Raw genomic sequence first — 21318 nt, 5'->3', positions numbered from 1 at the left:
TGAGAACAGTTTAGAAGTCCACGTCATAATAGTAGATACTAATAGTATCTATTATGACGATACTAATAGTATCGTCATAATAGTAGATACTAAATAGTTTTTCAAAAATCAGTTGAAATTGCATATATTTGTAATTGATCTTTCACTCACACACCTTCTCACTTCTCTCTTTGGGTAATTGGTGTATTTTTCCTTCCAATGCAGTAGAGAATTAAATATTGACTTTAAAACAAATATAAGCATTGGTTTGCGTCATTTTGGGCCTATAGTACAGTAAATACGGAATATTTGGGAGGAACCACTGGATGTGAAATGTATTAGAACACAATGGCGTCCATTCAAAAACCTGTATATCTGTTAGTATGTACATGTCATGTATAATATTAACTTATTTCCTTCAAGCAACAATACTGTGGAGGGAGGTTGTGATCAGCACACTGCAGATGTAAATGTCAGCGACCCCGTCTGGGCTACTGGAGACAGTGCACTCTCAGACGGGGGCGTGGCATGGGCGGGACGGCGAGACGCAGCTAGCAGGTGATTAGATTTCGCAGGTGGTACGCGTGAATCTAACCAACTGTTGTCTTTAAGAACGAGCAGCCGGCAGAGGAGGAGGTGAGAGGATTGGAGAGACTGAAAAGTCTACACGAAAATGTACTTGGTCGAGAAGAACTATATTAAAAACCCTGTCAACTCTGAACAACTGGCTTCTGGCGTGGATCTTTGGCACTGTGAGTAGGAAAAAGCTTACAACTGACACCCAACGTAAAAAAAAAAAGCTATGATGTTGTCACCAAGCTCCATAGAGGCATTTGGGCAGCTACTGGCAGAGATGTCTACCGCGAACCACCGGCAGATGGAGGCGATGCAGGGCCAGATAGCGCAGCAGAGCCAGATTCTGCAGGCGCTGACGGAGAAGGCCGAAGTGGGGACACACGTAGCAGCGAGGCCAGCGTTGACGGCAGTGGACATGCACAGAATGGCGGAAACGGAAGATCCCCACAACTTTTTGGACATGTTCGAGGCGACAGCAAAATCATGCGCATGGCCAGAAGAGGAGTGCCTGGTGCGGCTGTTACCGTTGCTGGCGGGAGAGGCGCAGCGAGCGGCGCTCAGCCTGCCACCAGTGTCCCGGGTGAGCTACCGGGACATGAGGAGGGCGGTGTTGGACCGGACGGGAGGATCCAAGGAGGACCACAGACGAAGGTTCCGGAACTTGAGACTCGGACTGGAGGAGCGGCCTTTCGCCCTGGGCCAACAATTAAAAGACGCGGTGACAAGATGGCTGCAACCCGGAGGAACAGAAGAGGTAATGGAACAATTGATTCTCGAACAATTCCTGGAGGCGATACCGGCGCGGACGTCAGCATGGGTCCGCCACCACCGGCCCCAAAGGGTAGCAGCGGCGGTAGCCTTGGCAGAAGACCACCTGGCGGTACAGCGGGAGAAGGCTGCAGGAGGAGCGGAGCGGCCAGTACCTGCGCCGCGCAGAATGCGCCCGCCACCAGCAGAGGGAGCCCAGCCGTGGCCCAGGCCACAAAACATGAATCTGCTTTCTCCTCCTCAGGGCCAGGCCGCGGCAGACACTGCGTTTCCCCCGCAAACGGCGCCTCGAATGCCGGGGAAGGTGTGCTGGAGGTGCCGACGTCTAGGTCACCTGCAACGGGAGTGTCCAGCGATGGAGGTGGGGCAGGTGATCCGGGTGGGCGACCCTCCAACATCCTCCCCCGGACCGGGAGAGACATACTATGTACCGGTAAGGATACAAGGGAGTATATACCGGGCGATGGTGGATTCGGGCTGCGAGCAGTCCATGATTCACCAAAACCTGGTTCGACCCGGGGTATTGAGTAAGGTTACACAGGTGCGGGTTAAATGTGTGCATGGGGATATTCACGCGTACCCCGTTGTGCCGGTGGAATTTTTTTCAGAGGAGAAAAACATAGTGTTAAGGTGGCTGTAAATTCGCGCCTGGCGCACCCCTTAATCTTGGGAACAAATTGGTCGGGATTTAAGGGATTAATAAAGCAGTGTGCAGGGGCGCGTTCACGGACGGTAGGGAAAGGGGATACCCGCGCTGTTCTCATCGGCGACGCGAGATTATCCGACGCTGTCGAGGGGGAGGGGGAAGGGGGGCCGGCGGGGACTTCCCAGGAGGTTTCCCCGGTTCCCCAATGGCGTCCCATGGATGATTTTCCACTCGAGCAGTCTCGAGATGACACTCTGCGCGCGACATGGGACCAAGTGATTTCGATTGATGGGCAGCGGGTTCGCCCGGGAATAACGCGGGATTTCCCTCACTTTGCATTGATTAGGGACAGATTGTACAGAGTGAGCCGTGACACTCAGACCGGGGAGGAAATCACCCAATTGTTGGTGCCAAAATGCCGTCGGGAAATGATTTTCCAGGCGGCACATTTTAACCCGATGGCCGGACACATGAGCTATGACAAAACACTTAATCGGATAATGGCCCGGTTCTATTGGCCAGGCATTTGGGCAGATGTGCGCCGTTGGTGCCCGGACTGTCAACTAGTCAACCCAGCGGCCACTCCTAGAGCCCCTTTGCGGCCATTACCACTGATAGAGGTCCCATTTGAGCGAATTGGCATGGACCTCGTCGGGCCATTTCACCCGAGCACCCAGGGATATCGCTTTGCGCTAGTCCTGGTGGATTATGCAACGCGCTATCCCGAAGCAGTGCCACTCCGCTCCATCTCTGCAAAGAGTGTCGCGCAGGCACTGTTTCAAGTTATCTCCCGGGTTGGAATCCCGAAAGAGATTCTAACTGACCAGAGCACGTCCTTTATATCACGCACGTTAAAGGAGCTGTACGGTTTATTGGGGATCAAATCTATTCGAACTAGCGTTTATCACCCACAGACAGATGGGTTGGTGGAGCGGATGAATAGAACTTTGAAATCCATGATCCGGAAGTTCGTACACGAGGACAAACCAAATTGGCATAAATAGTTGGATCCCCTGTTATTTGCAGTGCGGGAGGTTCCCCAGGCCTCAACAGGATTTTCTCCATTTGAGTTATTGTTCGGCAGGAAGCCGCGTGGGGTACTGGACCTAGTTAAAGAAAGCTGGGAGGAAGGTCCAAGCCCAAGTAAAAACGAAATTCAGTATGTCATGGACTTGAGAGCAAAACTCCACACATTAGGGCACTTGTCACGTGAGAATTTGCTCCAATCCCAATAACGTCAACAGCAGCTGTATAACAGGGGGGCGCAACTTAGACAATTTTCACCGGGAGAGAAAGTACTTGTATTACTCCCAACATCCAGCTCCAAATTACTCGCCAAGTGGCAAGGACCCTTTGTGGTCACGCGACGAGTAGGTGACGTGGACTATGAGGTCAGGCGATCTGACCGGAGCGGGGCAACACAAATATACCACCTCAACCTACTAAAAGGGTGGAGGGAAGCGGAGCCCGTCTTCATGGTGACGCCGATAGCGGAGAGCGAGGAGCTGGGGCCGGAGGTTCCCCCCTCCCCCCGGCCCTCTCCTCTCCGCTATGATAAACATCTTACGCTGTCACAGAAAGCAGACGTGGCCAAATTGCAGCAAAATTTTGCTGACGTGTTCTCCCCCCTGCCAGGCCGCACGACTCTCACCCAGCATCACATAGAGACCAGCCCAGGCATGACGGTGAGGTCCCGGCCCTATAGGCTGCCCGAACACAAACGCAAAGTAGTTCGGGAAGAATTAAAAGCCATGCTGGAATTGGGAGTGATAGAAGAGTCACACAGTGCATGGTGCAGCCCCATAGTTCTGGTAGGGAAGAAAGATGGGTCTGTGCGGTTCTGTGTGGACTACCGCAAGGTGAATGAGGTGTCACGGTTTGACGCCTATCCAATGCTCCGGGTCGGTTGGGCACTGCTCGTTTTTTAACGACACTGGATTTGACTAAGGGCTACTGGCAGATTCCCTTGTCTCCAGAGTCCAAGTAAAAAACGGCATTCTCCACTCCGGAAGGTTTATACCAGTTTGTGACCCTTCCGTTCGGCTTGTTCGGTGCGCCTGCCACATTTCAGAGACTCATGGACCTGGTGCTGCGACCCCACGCTGCATATGCCGCCGCCTATCTGGATGATGTCATCATCCAGGGGAACAGCTGGGCGGAGCATATGCAGAGAGTGGGGGCGGTACTCGAGTCCCTGAGGCGGGCGGGGCTTACCGCCAACCCGGCGAAGTGCGCGGTTGGCCGGAGGGAGGTACAGTATCTGGGGTACCACTTGGGGGAAGGCCAGGTGCGGCCTCAGGTAGATAGAACCGCAGCAGTTGCGGCCTGCCCGACCCCGAAGACGAAAAAGGAGGTGAGGCAGTTCTTGGGGCTGGTGGGCTACTACCGGAGGTTTGTCCCCCGGTTTGCGGACCTGACCAGCCCACTAACTGACCTCACCCGGAAAGGTGCCCCAGATCTGGTCCAGTGGACAGAGCAGTGCCAGCAGGCATTCGAGAAGGTAAGGAATGCACTTTGCGAGGAGCCGGTACTGCACCTGCCTGATTTTTCCATCCCGTTTTGTTTGCAGGCGGATGCGTCGGGCAGAGGACTGGGAGCCGTTTTATCTCAGCAGCGGGGGGGCACCGACCATCCGGTCCTGTATATCAGCAGGAAACTATCAGAAAGAGAGGCCAGATATAGCACGGTGGAGAGGGAGTGCCTCGCCATCCGGTGGGCGGTCGGTGCCCTCCTGTACTATCTGCTGGGACGCCCATTCAGCCTCTGCTCGGACCACAAGCCCTTTCAGTGGCTCCACCGCATGAAAGATGCCAACGCGCGGATCACCTGGTGGTATCTCGCTTTACAACCCTACAATTTCAGAGTGATCCATAGGCCGGGAGCGCAGATGGCCGTGGTGGACTTCCTCTCCCGCGTTCAGGCGGGGGGGGGGGGTTTAGGTGCGGCTGGACGATGTCCCGGCCTAAGTCTGGCGGTGGAGGTATGTGGAGGGAGGTTGTGATCAGCACACTGCAGATGTAAATGTCAGCGACCCCGTCTGGGCTACTGGAGACAGTGCACCCTCAGACGGGGGCGTGGCATGGGCGGGACGGCGAGACACAGCTGGCAGGTGATTAGATTTCGCAGGTGGTACGCGTGAATCTAATCAACTGTTGTCTTTAAGAATGAGCAGCCGGCAGAGGAGGAGGTGAGAGGATTGGAGGGACTGAAAAGTCTACACGAAAATGTACTTGGTCGAGAAGAACTATATTAAAAACCCTGTCAACTCTGAGCAACTGGCTTCTGGCGTGGATCTGTGGCACTGTGAGTAGGAAAAAGCTTACAAATACATTTCGATTCAACTTCAAAATGATCATTCACAATCCTGCATGTGCACTGCCTTGGTAAATAGAGCACAATCTCTCTGCCATTGCCATGGCAACCCTAGATCACCTAGATGATGAGACAATGTTTTTTTTCAAGATTCCAGCCAAATAGATTTCTGAGTGCTGAGCACTAATCAGTCTGTCTCGCAGTGTCTTAAAAGTAAATTATAAGTAGCAACCGTGAGGGGAGGCCAGCAAGAAACAGGCATCTGTTATTCAAAATCTTTTATCTGTGGTTACACTCTGAGTTATCAGTTATAGTTGCAGTTGATTAATATAATCGTTGCTCTAGCTTCAAAAACGCCATGTGCAAGATCCCCATTCGGAATTTTTGGCACGCTTGGAAATGTGCTAATGTGGCCCCCTAACCAACACTTTTTCAGCCGGTGAGCTACTTTTCAAATGACCAAGTTGATGTAATCTACCTTATCTTCATTTACATATATATATATATATATATATATATATATATATATATATATATATATATATATATATATATATATATATACATACATATATAAATATATGTGTGTATGAAGATGACATTACATATATATATATATATATATATATATATATCTTAATTGGATTAACCAGATAATAGTGCTTGATACCGTGGTAGAGCGCAATATGTATGTGTGGGAAAAATCACAAGACTACTTCATCTCTACAGAACTGTCTCATGAGGGGTTCCCTCAATTGTCAGGAAATCTACATATCCATCCATCCATCTATCCATTTTTCTACCGCTTATTCCCTTTTGGAGTCGCGGGGGGCGCTGGCGCCTATCCCAGCAGCTGCAATAGGGCGGAAGGCGGGGTACACCCTGGACAAGTCGCCACCTCATCACAGGGATTCACACTCACATTCACACACTAGGGCCAATTTAGTGTTGCCAATCAACCTATCCCCAGGTGCATGTCTTTTGAGAGGTGGGAGGAAGACGCTGTGTGCGTGTGTGTGTGCGTGTGTGTGTGCATATGTATATCCATCCATCCATCCATTTTCTGCCGCTTATTCCCGTTTGGGTCGCGGGGGGCGCTGGCACCTATCTCAGCCACAATCGGGCGGAAGGCGGGGTACACCCTGGACAAGTCGCCACCTCATCACAGGGATTCACACTCACATTCACACACTAGGGCCAATTTAGTGTTGCCAATCAACCTATCCCCAGGTGCATGTCTTTTGAGAGGTGGGAGGAAGACGCTGTGTGCGTGTGTGTGTGCGTGTGTGTGTGCATATGTATATCCATCCATCCATCCATTTTCTGCCGCTTATTCCCGTTTGGGTCGCGGGGGGCGCTGGCACCTATCTCAGCCACAATCGGGCGGAAGGCGGGGTACACCCTGGACAAGTCGCCACCTCATCGCAGGGCCAACACAGATAGACAGACAACATTCACACTCACATTCACACACTAGGGCCAATTTTAGTGTTGCCAATCAACCTATCCCCAGGTGCATGTCTTTGGAAGTGGGAGGAAGCCGGAGTACCCGGAGGGAACCCACGCATTCACGGGGAGAACATGCAAACTCCACACAGAAAGATCCCGAGCCTGGATTTGAACCCAGGACTGCAGGACCTTCGTATTGTGAGGCAGACGCACTAACCCCTCTATATATATATATATATATATATATATATATATATATATATATATATATATATATTAATGAAACAGATGTTTTTTTGTTGACATGAGGGACAAGCAATAGGTAATGGATGGATGGATGTTAAAGGTGTTTAATAAAAATACAAGAATATCTAAAACAGATAGATTCCTTTCCTAAAAGAAGACAAGAAAATAAGTCGGTGTATTACCTGATTCTGATGACTAGCATTGATTAGAATCAGACGGGATTCACATTTGTGCTCATAACTTCCACATTTTAAAATGTACATTGTGGAGTCGAGAAAAAGTCTTACTTTCAGTCAAATACTACATGAAAATGGTTAGTTTTTTGCATCTTATTTGTTCAGCTTCCATACTTGTTTTTGTACACCTTTGTGCGCTAGCTATCTGAGATTATTATTTTGTTAGTGCAGGCAGGATGAAGCAGGGCTTTTATTGTGAAGACAGGAACTGTGTGGTGGGACTTTTGACAGTGGGTCTTGACAGTCTGTTCAAATAAGTGTTTCTCTCCTTTCTGATGTGTGCTTATTCTACTGTCTTTCAATAGGAATGTTAATTCATTGGATATTAATCATACAATTATGTTCCTGGATTACATAAATGCTAATTAAAAGATTTATTTTACAGACAGAAAGTCAGTGGAATGAACACTTTATCCCAAGCTTACATCTAATTGTGCAACAAACGTGTGAATGTTTTAAGGGGAATTAAATATCTAAAAAGGGCTATAAATTCTTTCCAAAGCAAGGACCTCTGCCCAGACATACAATACTAATACATAGCCTATGAAAAAAAAAGTTTTTTGTTATTTTAATTGTAAGTGGGCTAAATCGCTTATATTAGAAAATAATGACGCTGTCATTCGATTATAATAATAAGACTGTCATGTCTTTTTGATCATGTCTTGTTTGGCTATGTTCTGTCACCTTTGGACTCTTTCAGTTCCCTTGTTTTGTCGCCATGGTTACTCATTGTGTTCACCTGTCTCTGATTAGTGCTCGCCCGCTCACCTGCTTCCCGAGCACTAGTCGGAGGCAGTATTTAAGCTCGTCTTTGCCCCTCAGTCGCCCTGGCGTCATTGTGTTTGTTTCATGCTCTGTTCTTGCCACAGTAAGTCATACTCGTTTTTCATGCCAAAGTTCATGCCGTTCTTTTCAAGCAATAGTTAAGTGTTGTTTGATTTATGTTCATAGTCTGTTTATGTGTTAGTTTTGTTCCTTGGCCCAAGTTGTGCCTCAGCTGTGAGCGCTTTTTGTTTGTACTTTTTTTTTTTTGTTGAAATTAAATCGTGTTCTTACCTAAACGCCATGTCCCAAGTAGTCTGTCTAGCTTCCTGGGAGAACGACCCTACAGCAAGCTGCGATCCCCCCATCGTGACATAGACATTTATATTGTTAGGTCAGGTTTGTCACAGGTGTGCTGATGGTATGACCACAGGGGGCACGTCTGATGTTGCTCACATGTGCTTCACTAAATGCTCAAGGAGTTTTTACTTTTGCTCACACACATGACAATCTAGAGGGAACATTGCCCCTGACTAAAGCCTCGTTTACACTGAAAACCAAATCTGATTTTTTTTGCCAGTCGTAATGCTCCAAAGTGTTTCAAATCTGATCTTTTCGCATCAGATTCAGACCACATCAAGAGGTAGTCTAAATGTGATTAGAATATGATCTTTTCTACTGTGGTTGATCTGTTATACAGTGCTCAACACCGGGGTTAGTTCAGGAAAAAACACAGAGTCTATTTCATCCCTACAAGTCTGTTTCTCAGGTTTGAACAAGCTTGTAGGGATGAAATAGCCTCCATGTTTTTTCCTGACCTAACACATATATATATATATAAATATATATATATATATATATATATATATATATATATATATATATATATATATATATATATATATATATATATATATATATATATATACATACATACAGTGGGGCAAAAAAGTATTTAGTTAGCCACCGATTGTGCAAGATCTCCCACTTAAAATGATGACAGAGGTCTGTAATTTTCATCATAGGTACACTTCAACTGTGAGAGACAGAAAGTGAAAAAAAAATCCAGGAATTCACATTGTAGGAATTTTAAATAATTTTTTTTGTTAATTATGGTGGAAAATAAGTATTTGGTCAACCTTTCAAAGCTCTCACTGATGGAAGGAGGTTTTGGCTCAAAATCTCACGATACATGGCCCCATTCATTCTTTCCTTAACTCAGATCAATCGTCCCGTCCCCTTAGCAGAAAAACAGCCCCAAAGCATGATGTTTCCACCCCCATGCTTCACAATAGGTATGATGTTCTTGGGATGCAACTCAGTATTCTTCTTCCTCCAAACATGACGAGTTGAGTTTATACTAAAAAGTTCTATTTTGGTTCCATCTATCACACGACATTCTCCCAATCCTCTGCTGTATCATCCATGTATCCATTTTGGTATAAACTCAACTCGTCGTGTTTGGAGGAAGGATACTGATTTGCATCCCAAGAACACCAAACCTACTGTGAAGCATGGGGGTTGAAATATCATGCGTTGGGGCTATTTTTCTGCTAAGGAGACAGGACGATTGATCCGTGTTAAGGAAAGAATGAATGGGGCCATGTATTGTGATACTTTGAGCCAAAACCTCCTTCCATCAGTGAGAGCTTTGATTGGTTGACCAAATACTTTTTTTCCATCATAATTTACAAATTCTTAAAAATTCCTACAATGTGAATTCCTGGATTTTTTTTTTCACATTCTGTCTCTCACAGTTGAAGTGTACCTCTGATGAAAATTACAGACCTCTGTCATAATTTCAAGTGGGAGAACTTGCACAATCGGTGGCTGACTAAATACCTTACATATAAATATATACTTTGATTCATAAGACATATGGATGGTTGAAAGACCGTAATTGATGTGCACGCTGTCCCATATTTTCTTACAGTTTACATACATTTACGGAATCCGGTGAACTATATTTGTTTTTTCTCTTTAATGAACTGCGCATGCAAGTGACAACGAGGCCAAATTGGGGCCTTTGTGCGTTTACACTGTAGTCTGATAAAGACCACATTTTACTTGCATTGTAAACAGTCAGCTGGAAAAAAATCTTACTTAAAAAAAATCTGATTTGGACCATTTTGGCCTGCAGTGTAAACGTTGTCTAAAACCAGCATTGCTTTAATGTGAATATCTTTTATGCACGCTGTAGTTCCAGACTTCACCTTACACCAGTCAGAGATGAAGAAGCAGAATCTCAAAGAAGGGCAAAATCTCGTCATGCAAGACAGACCCGCAGGTCAACGCAGGTAACACATGCATGTTAAATCGTACAGTAGCCAATACATCGCTGCACTTTGTGTGTACGCATTTGCGTGTTAAGGCTGCAACGTTTCAGTTGGTCAACTAGTCCTCGATAATTTTTTTAGGATTATTGCTAATGACTTGCTGTGCACCTTTATATAACCACAGCGACAAATACATTTACGGACAGTGCAGAAAGTATTTTTATCCAGTACTGTTAGCGTTGTATAGCTGCAATAATTTACCTAAAGTAATGATAGTGTAAACAAACATTCCTGGCGGTCAATTAATTAAAATGTATTGCAGGGGAAGCCACTTTTTTTGGAATTGTATCTATCGTTCACAATTCTTACGTAAGACAAGCATACATGTTTATCTTTCTTATGCATTCTAATTAATGAATAAATGCAATCAAAAGTCCGCTTACAAGGGAGCCTATGAGAGTTGCTCTAGTCCACCTATAAAGTGCTCAAAAAATATCCAGACTTCCATCGTTTTATATAACCCTGTAAGTATATATGTAATGTAGTAACAGGCACATTCATAATAAAGTTTAATTTTGATTTATTTTACAAATTTTAAGCATATGGCGCTTTGGCGGCACATTAATTTAATTGTGACATCACCACGTTCACTTTTTCCTTCATCTACAACACTGACTACCCCTCATGGAGACTTCATGAGACCTAACAAACATAATTAAACATGACACACTGTACAATGTGGGCTGTCTCTGGGATGCTGACTGTTAGGATGTTGATACATTCACGTTTAGATAAATTATCACTCATACTGTAATCCTTGCAAAGTGTTAAAAAAAAAGGGACATCATGTCTGGTCATCATGTGAAATGTGGTCTACTGGCAAAACATTAACGCTTTGGTCAACTGGCACCACCAAAACTGAAAGTTCTTAAGTTAAAGTACCACTGATGGTCACACACACACTAGGTGTGGTGAAATTATCCTCTGCATTTGATCCATCACACTGTTCCACCCCCATGGGAGGTGAGGGGAGCAGTGAGCAGCAGCGGCGGCCGCGCTCGGGAATCATTTTGGTGATTTAACCCCCAATTCCAACCATTGATGCTGAGTGCCAAGCAGGGAGGTAACGGGTCCCATTTTTATAGTCTTTGGTATGACTTGGCTAGGGGTTTGAACTCACACCTACCGATTTCAGGGCAGACACTCTGACCACAAGGCCACTGAGCAGGCCATGTGGGGCTTTAAGTGATTATTTAGTGTAACACTAGATAGAGTTTGCGTACTGCTAGTGGTACTCATATCACAGTTTGAGAAACACTGATCTAAAATTACCACCGGCTGATGTCAATACATCAGCATGAGGAAGTTGCCTCTCTCTGATCAATGCCCCACTAAAAGTAGGTCCTTAGAACATTAGCGCTTATGATACCAATATCGCTAACACTTTGTGAATATTCAGGCCTTGAAAGGTAAATGGAGTATTGTTGGCGCTTTTTGGATGGTTATTGGGTTTTGTGGTCGGAATAAACACAATAAGACGCAAAGATGTCATGGCTACCATTGGCTCCATTGTAAGCTGACTTTCATTTACATGTATTGATGAGTTAGAATGCATGAAAAAAGATGTTAATGGGGTTAATTCACTATCACATGTATAGTAAATTACAGGCAAGATTGCAAACTAGTTCTATTTTGCGCAACTCGTTAACAAATAAATATTTGACAATTTTCTTTTTATAGTATTATCATATAATCATTGCAGCCTTATTGTGTGTGTGCGTGCGTGTGTGACTGATAAAACTCTGTGAATGCGTTGCAGGGTGTGACTCTGACTGACCTGAAAGAGGCTCAGAAGATCAGCAGCCGTTCTGAGGAAGATCTGCTGGAAGACAAAGACGAGAATAACTCAACAGAAGCCAAAATAATCTCAAGATGGAGCAACACTGATGAGGTTTGTGTGTTTTTCTTATCCAATTGACGGATTTGCAATGTTAAAGGGTGTCTTCATACATCACAATATTACAATTGAAAGTTTTTGTGTGAATATGCAGCAGGGGAATATTAGAGCCATGTTACAAAGTGTGGCTGAGTTCACTGAAGCCCCTGGTCGGCCATCACCCTCCATCGCGAGCGTCAACTTCTTCAGAGGTCAGTTTTCTCGTTTCTCAATGATCATCACAAAAAAAATATATAAAGGTTGTTGTTATAGGTGATGCAATTGTATATGTGCAGCTGGTGGGGGACGGTGGAAAGATGAAAACCAGAACCCACTGGAAGAAGAAGAACATTTTACATTCAGCACAATAGTCAGAGGCAGACGACGTGTTTGGGATGGACATGAAGAATGTGAGGACACAGTTGCAGAGGTAATTCAATAACCTTAACCCTAACCTTATCATTCTAACAACTTCAGACGAATAAGCGTGTCAGTGAAGAGATGATATAAATATATAACATGTAACTTGTTTGCTTTAACTCAGGTAGTCAGACAAGTTAAGTAGACAACCAAAATAATGGAGCAAAAAATACTTCGAACCATGTTGTATAAAAACTCAAAATCATTCACATTAACTCAGCTCTGTTGTGCAAAGGGTTAAACATTATATATGACCCTTACAGTGCAAACAAGTCCACGTTTTATCCAAAGTTTTAGTCATTTTCCATCCAATGTTCATTAAAACGATAAGCTCCCGGCCTGATGGACCGATGCACCACTGTCCTCTTGGGGGCGACACAAAGCTATGGTATGACAACAACCTAATGTAAGGGCTTGTGCAAAGTCAACAGATCAAGCGCGTAGCTTTCATTTTTAAGGAAACTTAATTTATTTTTCTCCATTTTATAATTAGCCTATTGCAGGGTTGCCAAACGTGCGGGCCGGATTAGGCCCGCTAACAGGTTTTATCCGGCCTGCAGGATGAGTTTGCTAAGTATACAAATTAACCTAAAATTTTGAATGAAAGAAACAGCTCTTCTACATGTCTACTGGATGTTGCAATAGCAATTCTTTGTATCTCTGGATGATGGTACATATGTACAAAATAAACTAGATATTAATACATCAATCTAGGAAAATTATCAAACTACATACATGACATACAGTAATTTGATTTTGATATTTTTTCATCTTGATAGATTAAAAATGAACACCATTGAGTTGACTGATGAACATTATGCAATCATTCATTCAGAAAATACAAATAATGACAAATAAAGATAAATACTATTAACCGTGACATGTAAGTGTAAAAGAACAACATTATGATTTTTACATTTGCAGAATGTGCTTCTTCTATTTTTAAACACAGAAAACAATCCGAAGGTGTCTTTATTTTTAAGTTATCGTGCAGGGATTTTACCAGTCCGGCCCACTTGGGAGTAGATTTTTCTCCATGTGGCCCCCGATCTAAAATGAGTTTGACACCCCTGGCCTATTGAGTCAGACTGCCTATAAATATAATGAACATTTCCAGCCATTTAAAAGCACTTTCACCCAAAATTCAAGCATTTTTCAAACCTTGAAAACACAACATTAAAATCCAAATGTATTTAAGCACCCGTCAAAACAAATACAATGATTATAAATCAACTGTGACCACAATGCAATGAAATATAGGCACACGTCTGTTACAGGGCTGTTGAAATATATATCACTTAGCTGTGTATACACACTTACATAAATAGACAGAATGCGAACATATCAGCCTTAAGTAATGATTAATATGATGTAAATAGCATCACAACAGTAATTGTAAATTGGGCTAACAAACATGTCCAATGCTACAAACAGGCCCCAACCAGTGTATGATATTCAGCTAGCAGTTAGCTTGTAAACTTGATGCCAAACAACCATTAGACTACAATAAAACGGACAAAATGAGTTAAATATTAAAGTGTATACAAAGTAACTCACTCCGTATTGATCGCACACTGACAATTAAACAATTGACAACGAAGTCACTTTCAGAGCTAGCTGATGCAGTGATGCGTTAAATGCCCCCTCCAGTGTCGTAAAAGTGAAGTACACAAGCAACCCAATGACACAAAAAGCAAAGCGCTACAGAGACACTCTTTTGTACACATCTGTAAATTAGTGGCCCACATTTCATGTTTTGTTTGTACACAGCTAGCTTGACAGTGTATGTAGTTGTAATAACAAGCTTGGCGTGCTACGTGTATCATGATCAATATTATAGTGACACACTCGATGGACATTTGTCCGATTGGTCAAGCAGGCGGGTGACGTTTTTAGTGGATTTTTGGTCAAGTACGTGGAAAAAGGTTCATACCACTGCATGATTTGTTTGGCCAAACTTTTTGCCTGACTCTCTTTCGGCTTCTGTCTGCTCCAATGTTTTACCCTCTCTTTGTGCTTGTTTGCCTTCTATAATCAGCAGCTCATATAATTAGCTTTAAGAGGGGAAGGTTGTGAATCCCAAATATATCCAAAAATAGTTGTATTTGTTGTCTGTTTGTCTGCCGTGATTAGTACACACACACACGTTGGTTGCCGGAGGTAGGAAGCACTGAAATAAATGCGCCAAGGAAAGACGTTCAAATTACAAAACTACAGTAAATATTCCATCCATTTTCTACCGCTTGTCCCTTTCGGGGTGGCAGGGGGTGCTGGAGCCTCTCAACTGCATTCAGGCGCATTGACACTTTCACCCATTTACACACACATTCACACACTGATGGCGGGAGCTGCAATGCAAGGCGCTAACCAGCACCCATCAGGAGCAAGGACGTCACTAGGGTGGTAGAAGCCGGGGATCGAACCAAATAGTCATGAAAATAAAGAAAATGCATTGAATGAGAAGGTGTCCGGGCTTCACGGTGGCAGAGGGGTTAGTGCGTCTGCCTCACAATACGAAGGTCCTGCAGTCCTGGGTTCAATTCCAGGCTGAGGATCTTTCTGTGTGGAGTTTGCATGTTCTCCCCGTGAATGCGTGGGTTCCCTCCGGGTACTCCGGCTTCCTCCCACTTCCAAAGACATGCACCTGGGGATAGGTTGATTGGCAACACTAAAATTGGCCCTATTGTGTGAATGTGAGTGTGAATGTTGTCTGTCTATCTGTGTTGGCCCTGCGATGAGGTGGCGACTTATCCAGGGTGTACCCCGCCTTCCGCCCGATTGTAGCTGAGATAGGCGCCAGCGCCCCCCGCGACCCCGAACGGGAATAAGCGGCAGAAAATGGATGGATGGATGGAGAATGTGTCCAAACTTTGCCTGAACTATATATTTATATAGTATGTATGTATGTGTGTGTGTGTGTGTGTGTGTGTGTGTGTGTGTGTGTGTATGAATATACAAGTGCAGTTCTCCTATAACAGGGGTGTCAAACTCAAATACAGATTGGGCCAAAATTTTAAACTGAACAAAGCTGCGGGCCAAGGTTGAACAAATTAACCTTTTAATAGGGACCCAAACAAGTTTTGCATTTAACATTGAACAAGCAAGGCTTATATACAGTAACTTTATAGTGACATGCAAAATCGAGTTTCAAATAATAATAATTAAAAAATATCAATGGAATATCAAATAAAATTTAAATACAAATTTAATGCCTATTTTCTATTTGCAGCCTTCTGAGGTAAATATCAAAATATATTGTTGCGTCCCGGAAGAGTTAGTGCTGCAAGGGGTTCTGGGTATTTGTTCTGTTGTGTTTATGTTATGTTACAGTGCAGATGTTCTCCCGAAATGTGTTTGTCATTCTTGTTTGGTGTGAGTTCACAGTGTGGCGCATATTTGTAACAGTGTTAAAGTTGTTTATACGGCCACCCTCAGTGTGACCTGTATGGCTGTTGACCAAGTATGCGTTGCATTCACTTATGTGTGTGTAATAGCCGCATATATTATGCGAGTGGGCCTGCACGCTGTTTGTATGGAGGAAATGCGGACATGACGACAGGTTGTAGAGAATGCTAAAGGCAGTGCCTTTAAGGCACGCCCTCAATATTGTTGTCCGGGTGAAAATCGGGAGAATGCTTGCCCCGGGAGATTTTCGGGAGGGGCACTGAACTTCGGAAGGATTGGCAAGTGTGAGAAATTGCGGTGTTACAGTGGCACCGCTGCTGTGTAATAACGGCGGGCCAGCTGTAATGTTAATTTGATATTGCCTCAAGGGCCAAATTAAATTACACGGCGGGCCAAATCTGGCCCACGGGCCAAAGTTTGACACCCATGTCCTATAAGGTAACAATTAATTAGTTAATCTGCATGCATACATTATCCATAAATATTGTTGTAATTATTCACATTAGTTAGCTTGCTATTTTTGACAGCCCTAGTTTTGACACATAGAGATAGGAAACAGATCTATTTTTAGTTGTAACATGACTGTGAAAATGTTTCTTTCCAGTGCCGTTTCTGTGTCAGTCTCTCTACTACCACTAGAGGGAGTCATGGTGCTTTTCCTTGTACTCTATCAAGTCCTGTAACAAATATTAATCACAATTTTTTGTAACTCAAACCGATAGATTAAAGGAACTTTGAGGATAAACTAGTTTTATAATATACTTTAGTTATAATTGACTGAGTAAAACTGATATCAACACAACTGATATGAAGGGACCAACTCCATTATCACAGCTTGGGATGACTTCTTTGCCATTGTGGCCTTCGTTCCACATTCTCATCCTGGCTTCTCCGTCAGCCGAAAGGCATCTGCGCTTCAAAGGCAGCTAAGCTCACATCTCTGATGCAACATTTGAAGACGCGCTGCAACCGTAGATGTGAGCATCTCACAGAGGACCGAGCACAATCCCCCACCCCCCTCGAAGTGGCTTTGCTTCTTCACATCACATGGCTGAGGTGCCTCGGCATTCCATACCATATTGGGCAAAACGCAGGCGCTCTCTGTGCAGTCAGAGACTCGGAATCAGCGGCATGGCCTCCCTTACTTTTACCTTCTTAGCTGATACTGAGCTATGTGTGTGTGAACTTAGACCCTGAGAGTCCTCCCACTGCAGCCTGGCGAGGAGATGATTAGACAGTGAGGGACAACGCTTGGAGGACCGTGTCAAAGAGCACATTGTAAATGTCCCTCGCAGTATGAAGGGAAAGCGATTTCATCGCTCGCCGATTCCGGGTCAGAGGATCAGCTGCTCTCCACGGTGGAATCAGAAACAGAGATCAGGCGGCGGTAACACGAGAGTCTCTCGGCATTACTGAGAGTACTATATCTGTCTGTGATAATCACAGCCAGGCCTCGGTGAGAGAGTGGCAGTGCTTCCCGTTACTAGCACCGACCCCTGTTTGGCTCCTCTATGATCCCCGCGCATTTTCCACAGAGTTTGTGAGGCCACAAACAGCAGGAAGACAGGTGCAGGGGGATTCAACTCAGACATCATGCCACCTCGCTGGTGTTCAGTGAAGTCATCAAGAATGCACCAACACCCAAAGTACATGACTGGGGGGGATCATTGTCTTCACCCGTCATACTTACTTAGACATGTCTTCATATTTTGCAATGCATGCTAGTTCGCATGGAGGAAGTGAAGGTGGGAGGGGTCTGCCTGGGGACACTCCAGATGCAACTTTTAATAATTTGCACCAGTGACAGTGTGCTCCGCTCTTTGTATACACAATGAATACCAATGCTATTATTCAAATTTGGACATTAAAACAGCACAAGTTATGGAGCTGCACTTCATAAAAGCATAAATCTTGCTTTGGGCATCGCAGTAATCTCCATATTCTTTCCATCGTTTGGGTTTGTCCACTGCAATCTTTCCAATCATCGGTTTGCCCTGCAAGGAAGGATGTTGTGCAGACATCACTATATAAGGAAGATAGCAATGAGCTGAGCTGCTACAAACAGTGAGAGCTTTTTTTTGTGTGTCTGTGCGACTTTAAATGTGACCTCTTTTTGACCTATAAATGTTGTTACAATGTTGGATACTCGTGTTAAACAATGCCAGAGAGTCAGACCCTAAGACGTAAGCTTGCATGCTTTTGAACGCTGTGTTTTGCAGTCTATTTAAACAGTGGGACGTTTGTGGCACCACAGTTTGACGAACGTACTTATGTGGGCATCCTCCCCCTTCTGCTGAGCCAAGACTCCTGCCTTGGAAGGCATAGGCACGGATCTGGTGGGTGCTTAGGGGCCCTTAAAATAATATAATTTTAGAAAAATCAATCTTGTTGTAGTTCATTTTGTGGCAAGTTTGGTCTGTTATACAAAAATAATAAAGCCACAATACATATAGGGTATTAACTTCGCTGAACGTCATTTTTTTAATGCCCACACACCAATCAATCAATTCCTTTATTGTCATAAAGTACTATCTATCTATCTATCTATCTATCTATCTATAATAACACTTAAGTCATACATGTCAACGAGATTTTATTTGAGCTTTGTCTAGCACCCACTGGCAGAAATGCGGGCGATATTTTGGGAAGTTTGGTGTTAATCCATCTATCCATCAAGCCATCCATTTCTCTACCGCTTGTCCTTTTGGGTATATCGGGGGTGCTGGAGCCTATCCCAGCTGCACTCGGGTGGAAGGCAGGGTACAATACCAAGCAAATACAGAGATAGTAGCACCAATACTGATACTGATATTTTGACTTGAAATGTCACAATCATTACATTTGTGAATTAGTCTCTAAATAGTTGCAGTTTTGGTTGCCACTGAACGCTGTGTTTTCCAGTCTTTTTTCAAGAGGGGGATCACATTGATGTCAATGTGTCGAACGTACTTATATGGACGTCCTAGCCCACGGCCAGCCTCCTTCTTCTTTTGGCCAAGCTGTACGCTGCTCAACTGTCTGCGTCTTCAGTGCTAACACGTTAAGAGAATGTTTGTTTGGGTGTGAGGGGAAGTTAGCTTTTGTAGGCTTCCTAAGAACAAGGCAGACGTGGATACAGTTGCTTTTTCCCAGTCAACAAAATAGTTATTTCTGTGTTTATTTGACCATAACATTTTAAATGGGACTTTTTTGTCAATATGGGTTTAATAAGAAGTAGGATTAGTCACAAAATTAATGCTAAAAGGCGACACAATACCGACATTACTACTTGAAGAACTACAAGAAAGAGAAGGAAAGTTAGTCAGCTCTGAAAGGTATCTAAAAGGACTTCCCCTGAAATAAAACATTTTGTAGGCATAGTCATAAACGGGGTAAAATATGTGACTGGAGCAAAATTTACATCCAGTATCCAATGTGTATTATAGCGACCACAAGGAAACGTTTTAAGTGAAGTTTAGAATCATCATAGGTCACTTTTTAAAAGAATACTTTGGCATTAATGACGATACCGGTTAAACAAGAAATTATTGTTTCCAGACATTACATGTCATGCAAAAGCATATGGACGAGGCTTGTTCAAAATTAAAAAGAATGTATACCGACTACTAATTCAATTCCATAAATTTCATTTGAGGTTGCAAACAGGAAGTATTTGTAATTCCATGAAATCCTTACTGATCATTTTAGTGTATTCTGTAGTCCTGCTTACCATGTTCTTTTCCATGACTGTTTTATTTACTGTACTTCATAGAATTATTAATACTATGACTCTGATGTACACTTGTTATTTAAATTACGGCACATGTATTAATTAATTAATTAAAACAAAAAAACAAAAATAATCGATATTTCAATTTGATGTATGTTCCAAATTATGGGAAATGGTCAAAAAAGGACTGGGATGAGGTGGCAACTTGTCCAGGGTGTACCCCGCCTTCCGCCCCAATTGTAGCTAAGATAGGCACCAATGCCCCCCGTGATCCCAAAAGGGAATAAGCGGTAGAAAATGGATGGATGGTCTAAAAAGGAATTTTTGCTAGTAATGTTTTTGTTAAATTTGACCAATTATTTGTGTTATTTCCCAAAATTGAAACTGACCTAATTACAATTCCTATAATTCAGTGCAGCCAATTTTTTTCAAAGTAACTGAATTGGAATTCCAAATTCGGAAATTTGCACAAGGCTGATGTGGTCTTTAAATGAGACAAATTGCTGCCACATTCGGTAAGGAAAAAGATAGTCATGTGTTAGGAGTGTTAATTCCTCAAAGCCAGTTTTAATCTTTAATGTTGAGACCACATTGACCAAGGACCTCATTATCAACACAATCTAATGATGTAAAATCATCAGATTATACAATGAAGTCATGCCAAAACACCGTACCAATACATATTCAGGTCATGATTTATTTATGGTTATTCAATAATTGTAGTTGGCAGTGTTAAACTGCACTGAATCATTTTGAGTCATTGTACGAATAGAAACACCTTTCAGTGTGAGTCAGATCAACACCACTGCATGTATTCGCAATTATAAGCATAATGCTCAAACACCTCTCTTGGTAGCAACCAAGGTCATTTTAATCTCTTTCATTAGATTCGCAAATAGGCAGTTTGTCTTACAAAAGAAAAGCCATACCTCTGTAACACTTAAAGGGCGCCTCTAATGCTGACAACATTGGTACTTATTATATTGTTCTGGATCCAAAAAGTGTGTTTGCAGGTAAAATTACCCACAAAATAGACACAGTTGTGTTATTAGACTTGCTTTCCAATGAGTTGCATACCATTTTGGAACGGCCATGTTCATCTCCAAAATGTGATGTGATCAGTCTGCTGATCACATCAAATATGTCTGCCAGATGCATGGTTGCAGTTTGTAGCTATACAATTAAAGAAGAGGTCAGCCTGCATACATTTCAAAACAATGGAAATATGAGGAAAGTATGGACCTCTTCAGTCAAATCGACTCAAGTTAAATTTTAACAAACCAGAGGATTGTAATTTGCAGCGATTATTTTAATCATTCGAATAAGCATTTTTGGATAGAGACAAATGTAAAAGACTCAAGCCAAATGCGATCCAGGAGCACCCTACAGGGGATAAAACCTGAGTCTCAGCTTGAAGAAAAATGGAAAAAAGACAAGCAGACCCAGCACTCAAAAGCGAGAGAAAAATGTATTGTATTGTGCGTCCTCTTCCACTGATGTTTTAGCTTGAGATGCTGAAAGAACACGGCCTTAGCTTCAGACACGAAGCAGTTCGGTTAAATTCACCACTGGGAGCTAATTGGCCGTCTGCAGCTTCT

General features: G+C 43.5%; 1 protein-coding gene across 4 annotated transcripts in view; it reads left to right on the top strand.

The window, feature by feature from the left end:
- Positions 1-21318, top strand: part of LOC133554448 (protein phosphatase 1 regulatory subunit 12B) — a 57558-nt gene that overhangs the window by 1921 nt on the left and 34319 nt on the right. For all 4 annotated transcript variants that reach the window (XM_061903238.1, XM_061903237.1, XM_061903235.1 and 1 more), the window contains exons 2-5: positions 10175-10271; positions 12070-12201; positions 12302-12398; positions 12483-12616. In XM_061903238.1, coding sequence (XP_061759222.1) covers positions 10175-10271; positions 12070-12201; positions 12302-12398; positions 12483-12616 — 460 coding nt within the window. The remainder of the gene's footprint in view (positions 1-10174; positions 10272-12069; positions 12202-12301; positions 12399-12482; positions 12617-21318) is intronic.

The sequence above is a fragment of the Nerophis ophidion genome, linkage group LG06 (genome assembly GCF_033978795.1).
Source record: "Nerophis ophidion isolate RoL-2023_Sa linkage group LG06, RoL_Noph_v1.0, whole genome shotgun sequence".
Classification (NCBI taxonomy): domain Eukaryota; kingdom Metazoa; phylum Chordata; class Actinopteri; order Syngnathiformes; family Syngnathidae; genus Nerophis; species Nerophis ophidion.
Note: the sequence above shows the minus strand (reverse complement) of the source record. Positions and strands in the feature narration are given on the sequence as shown.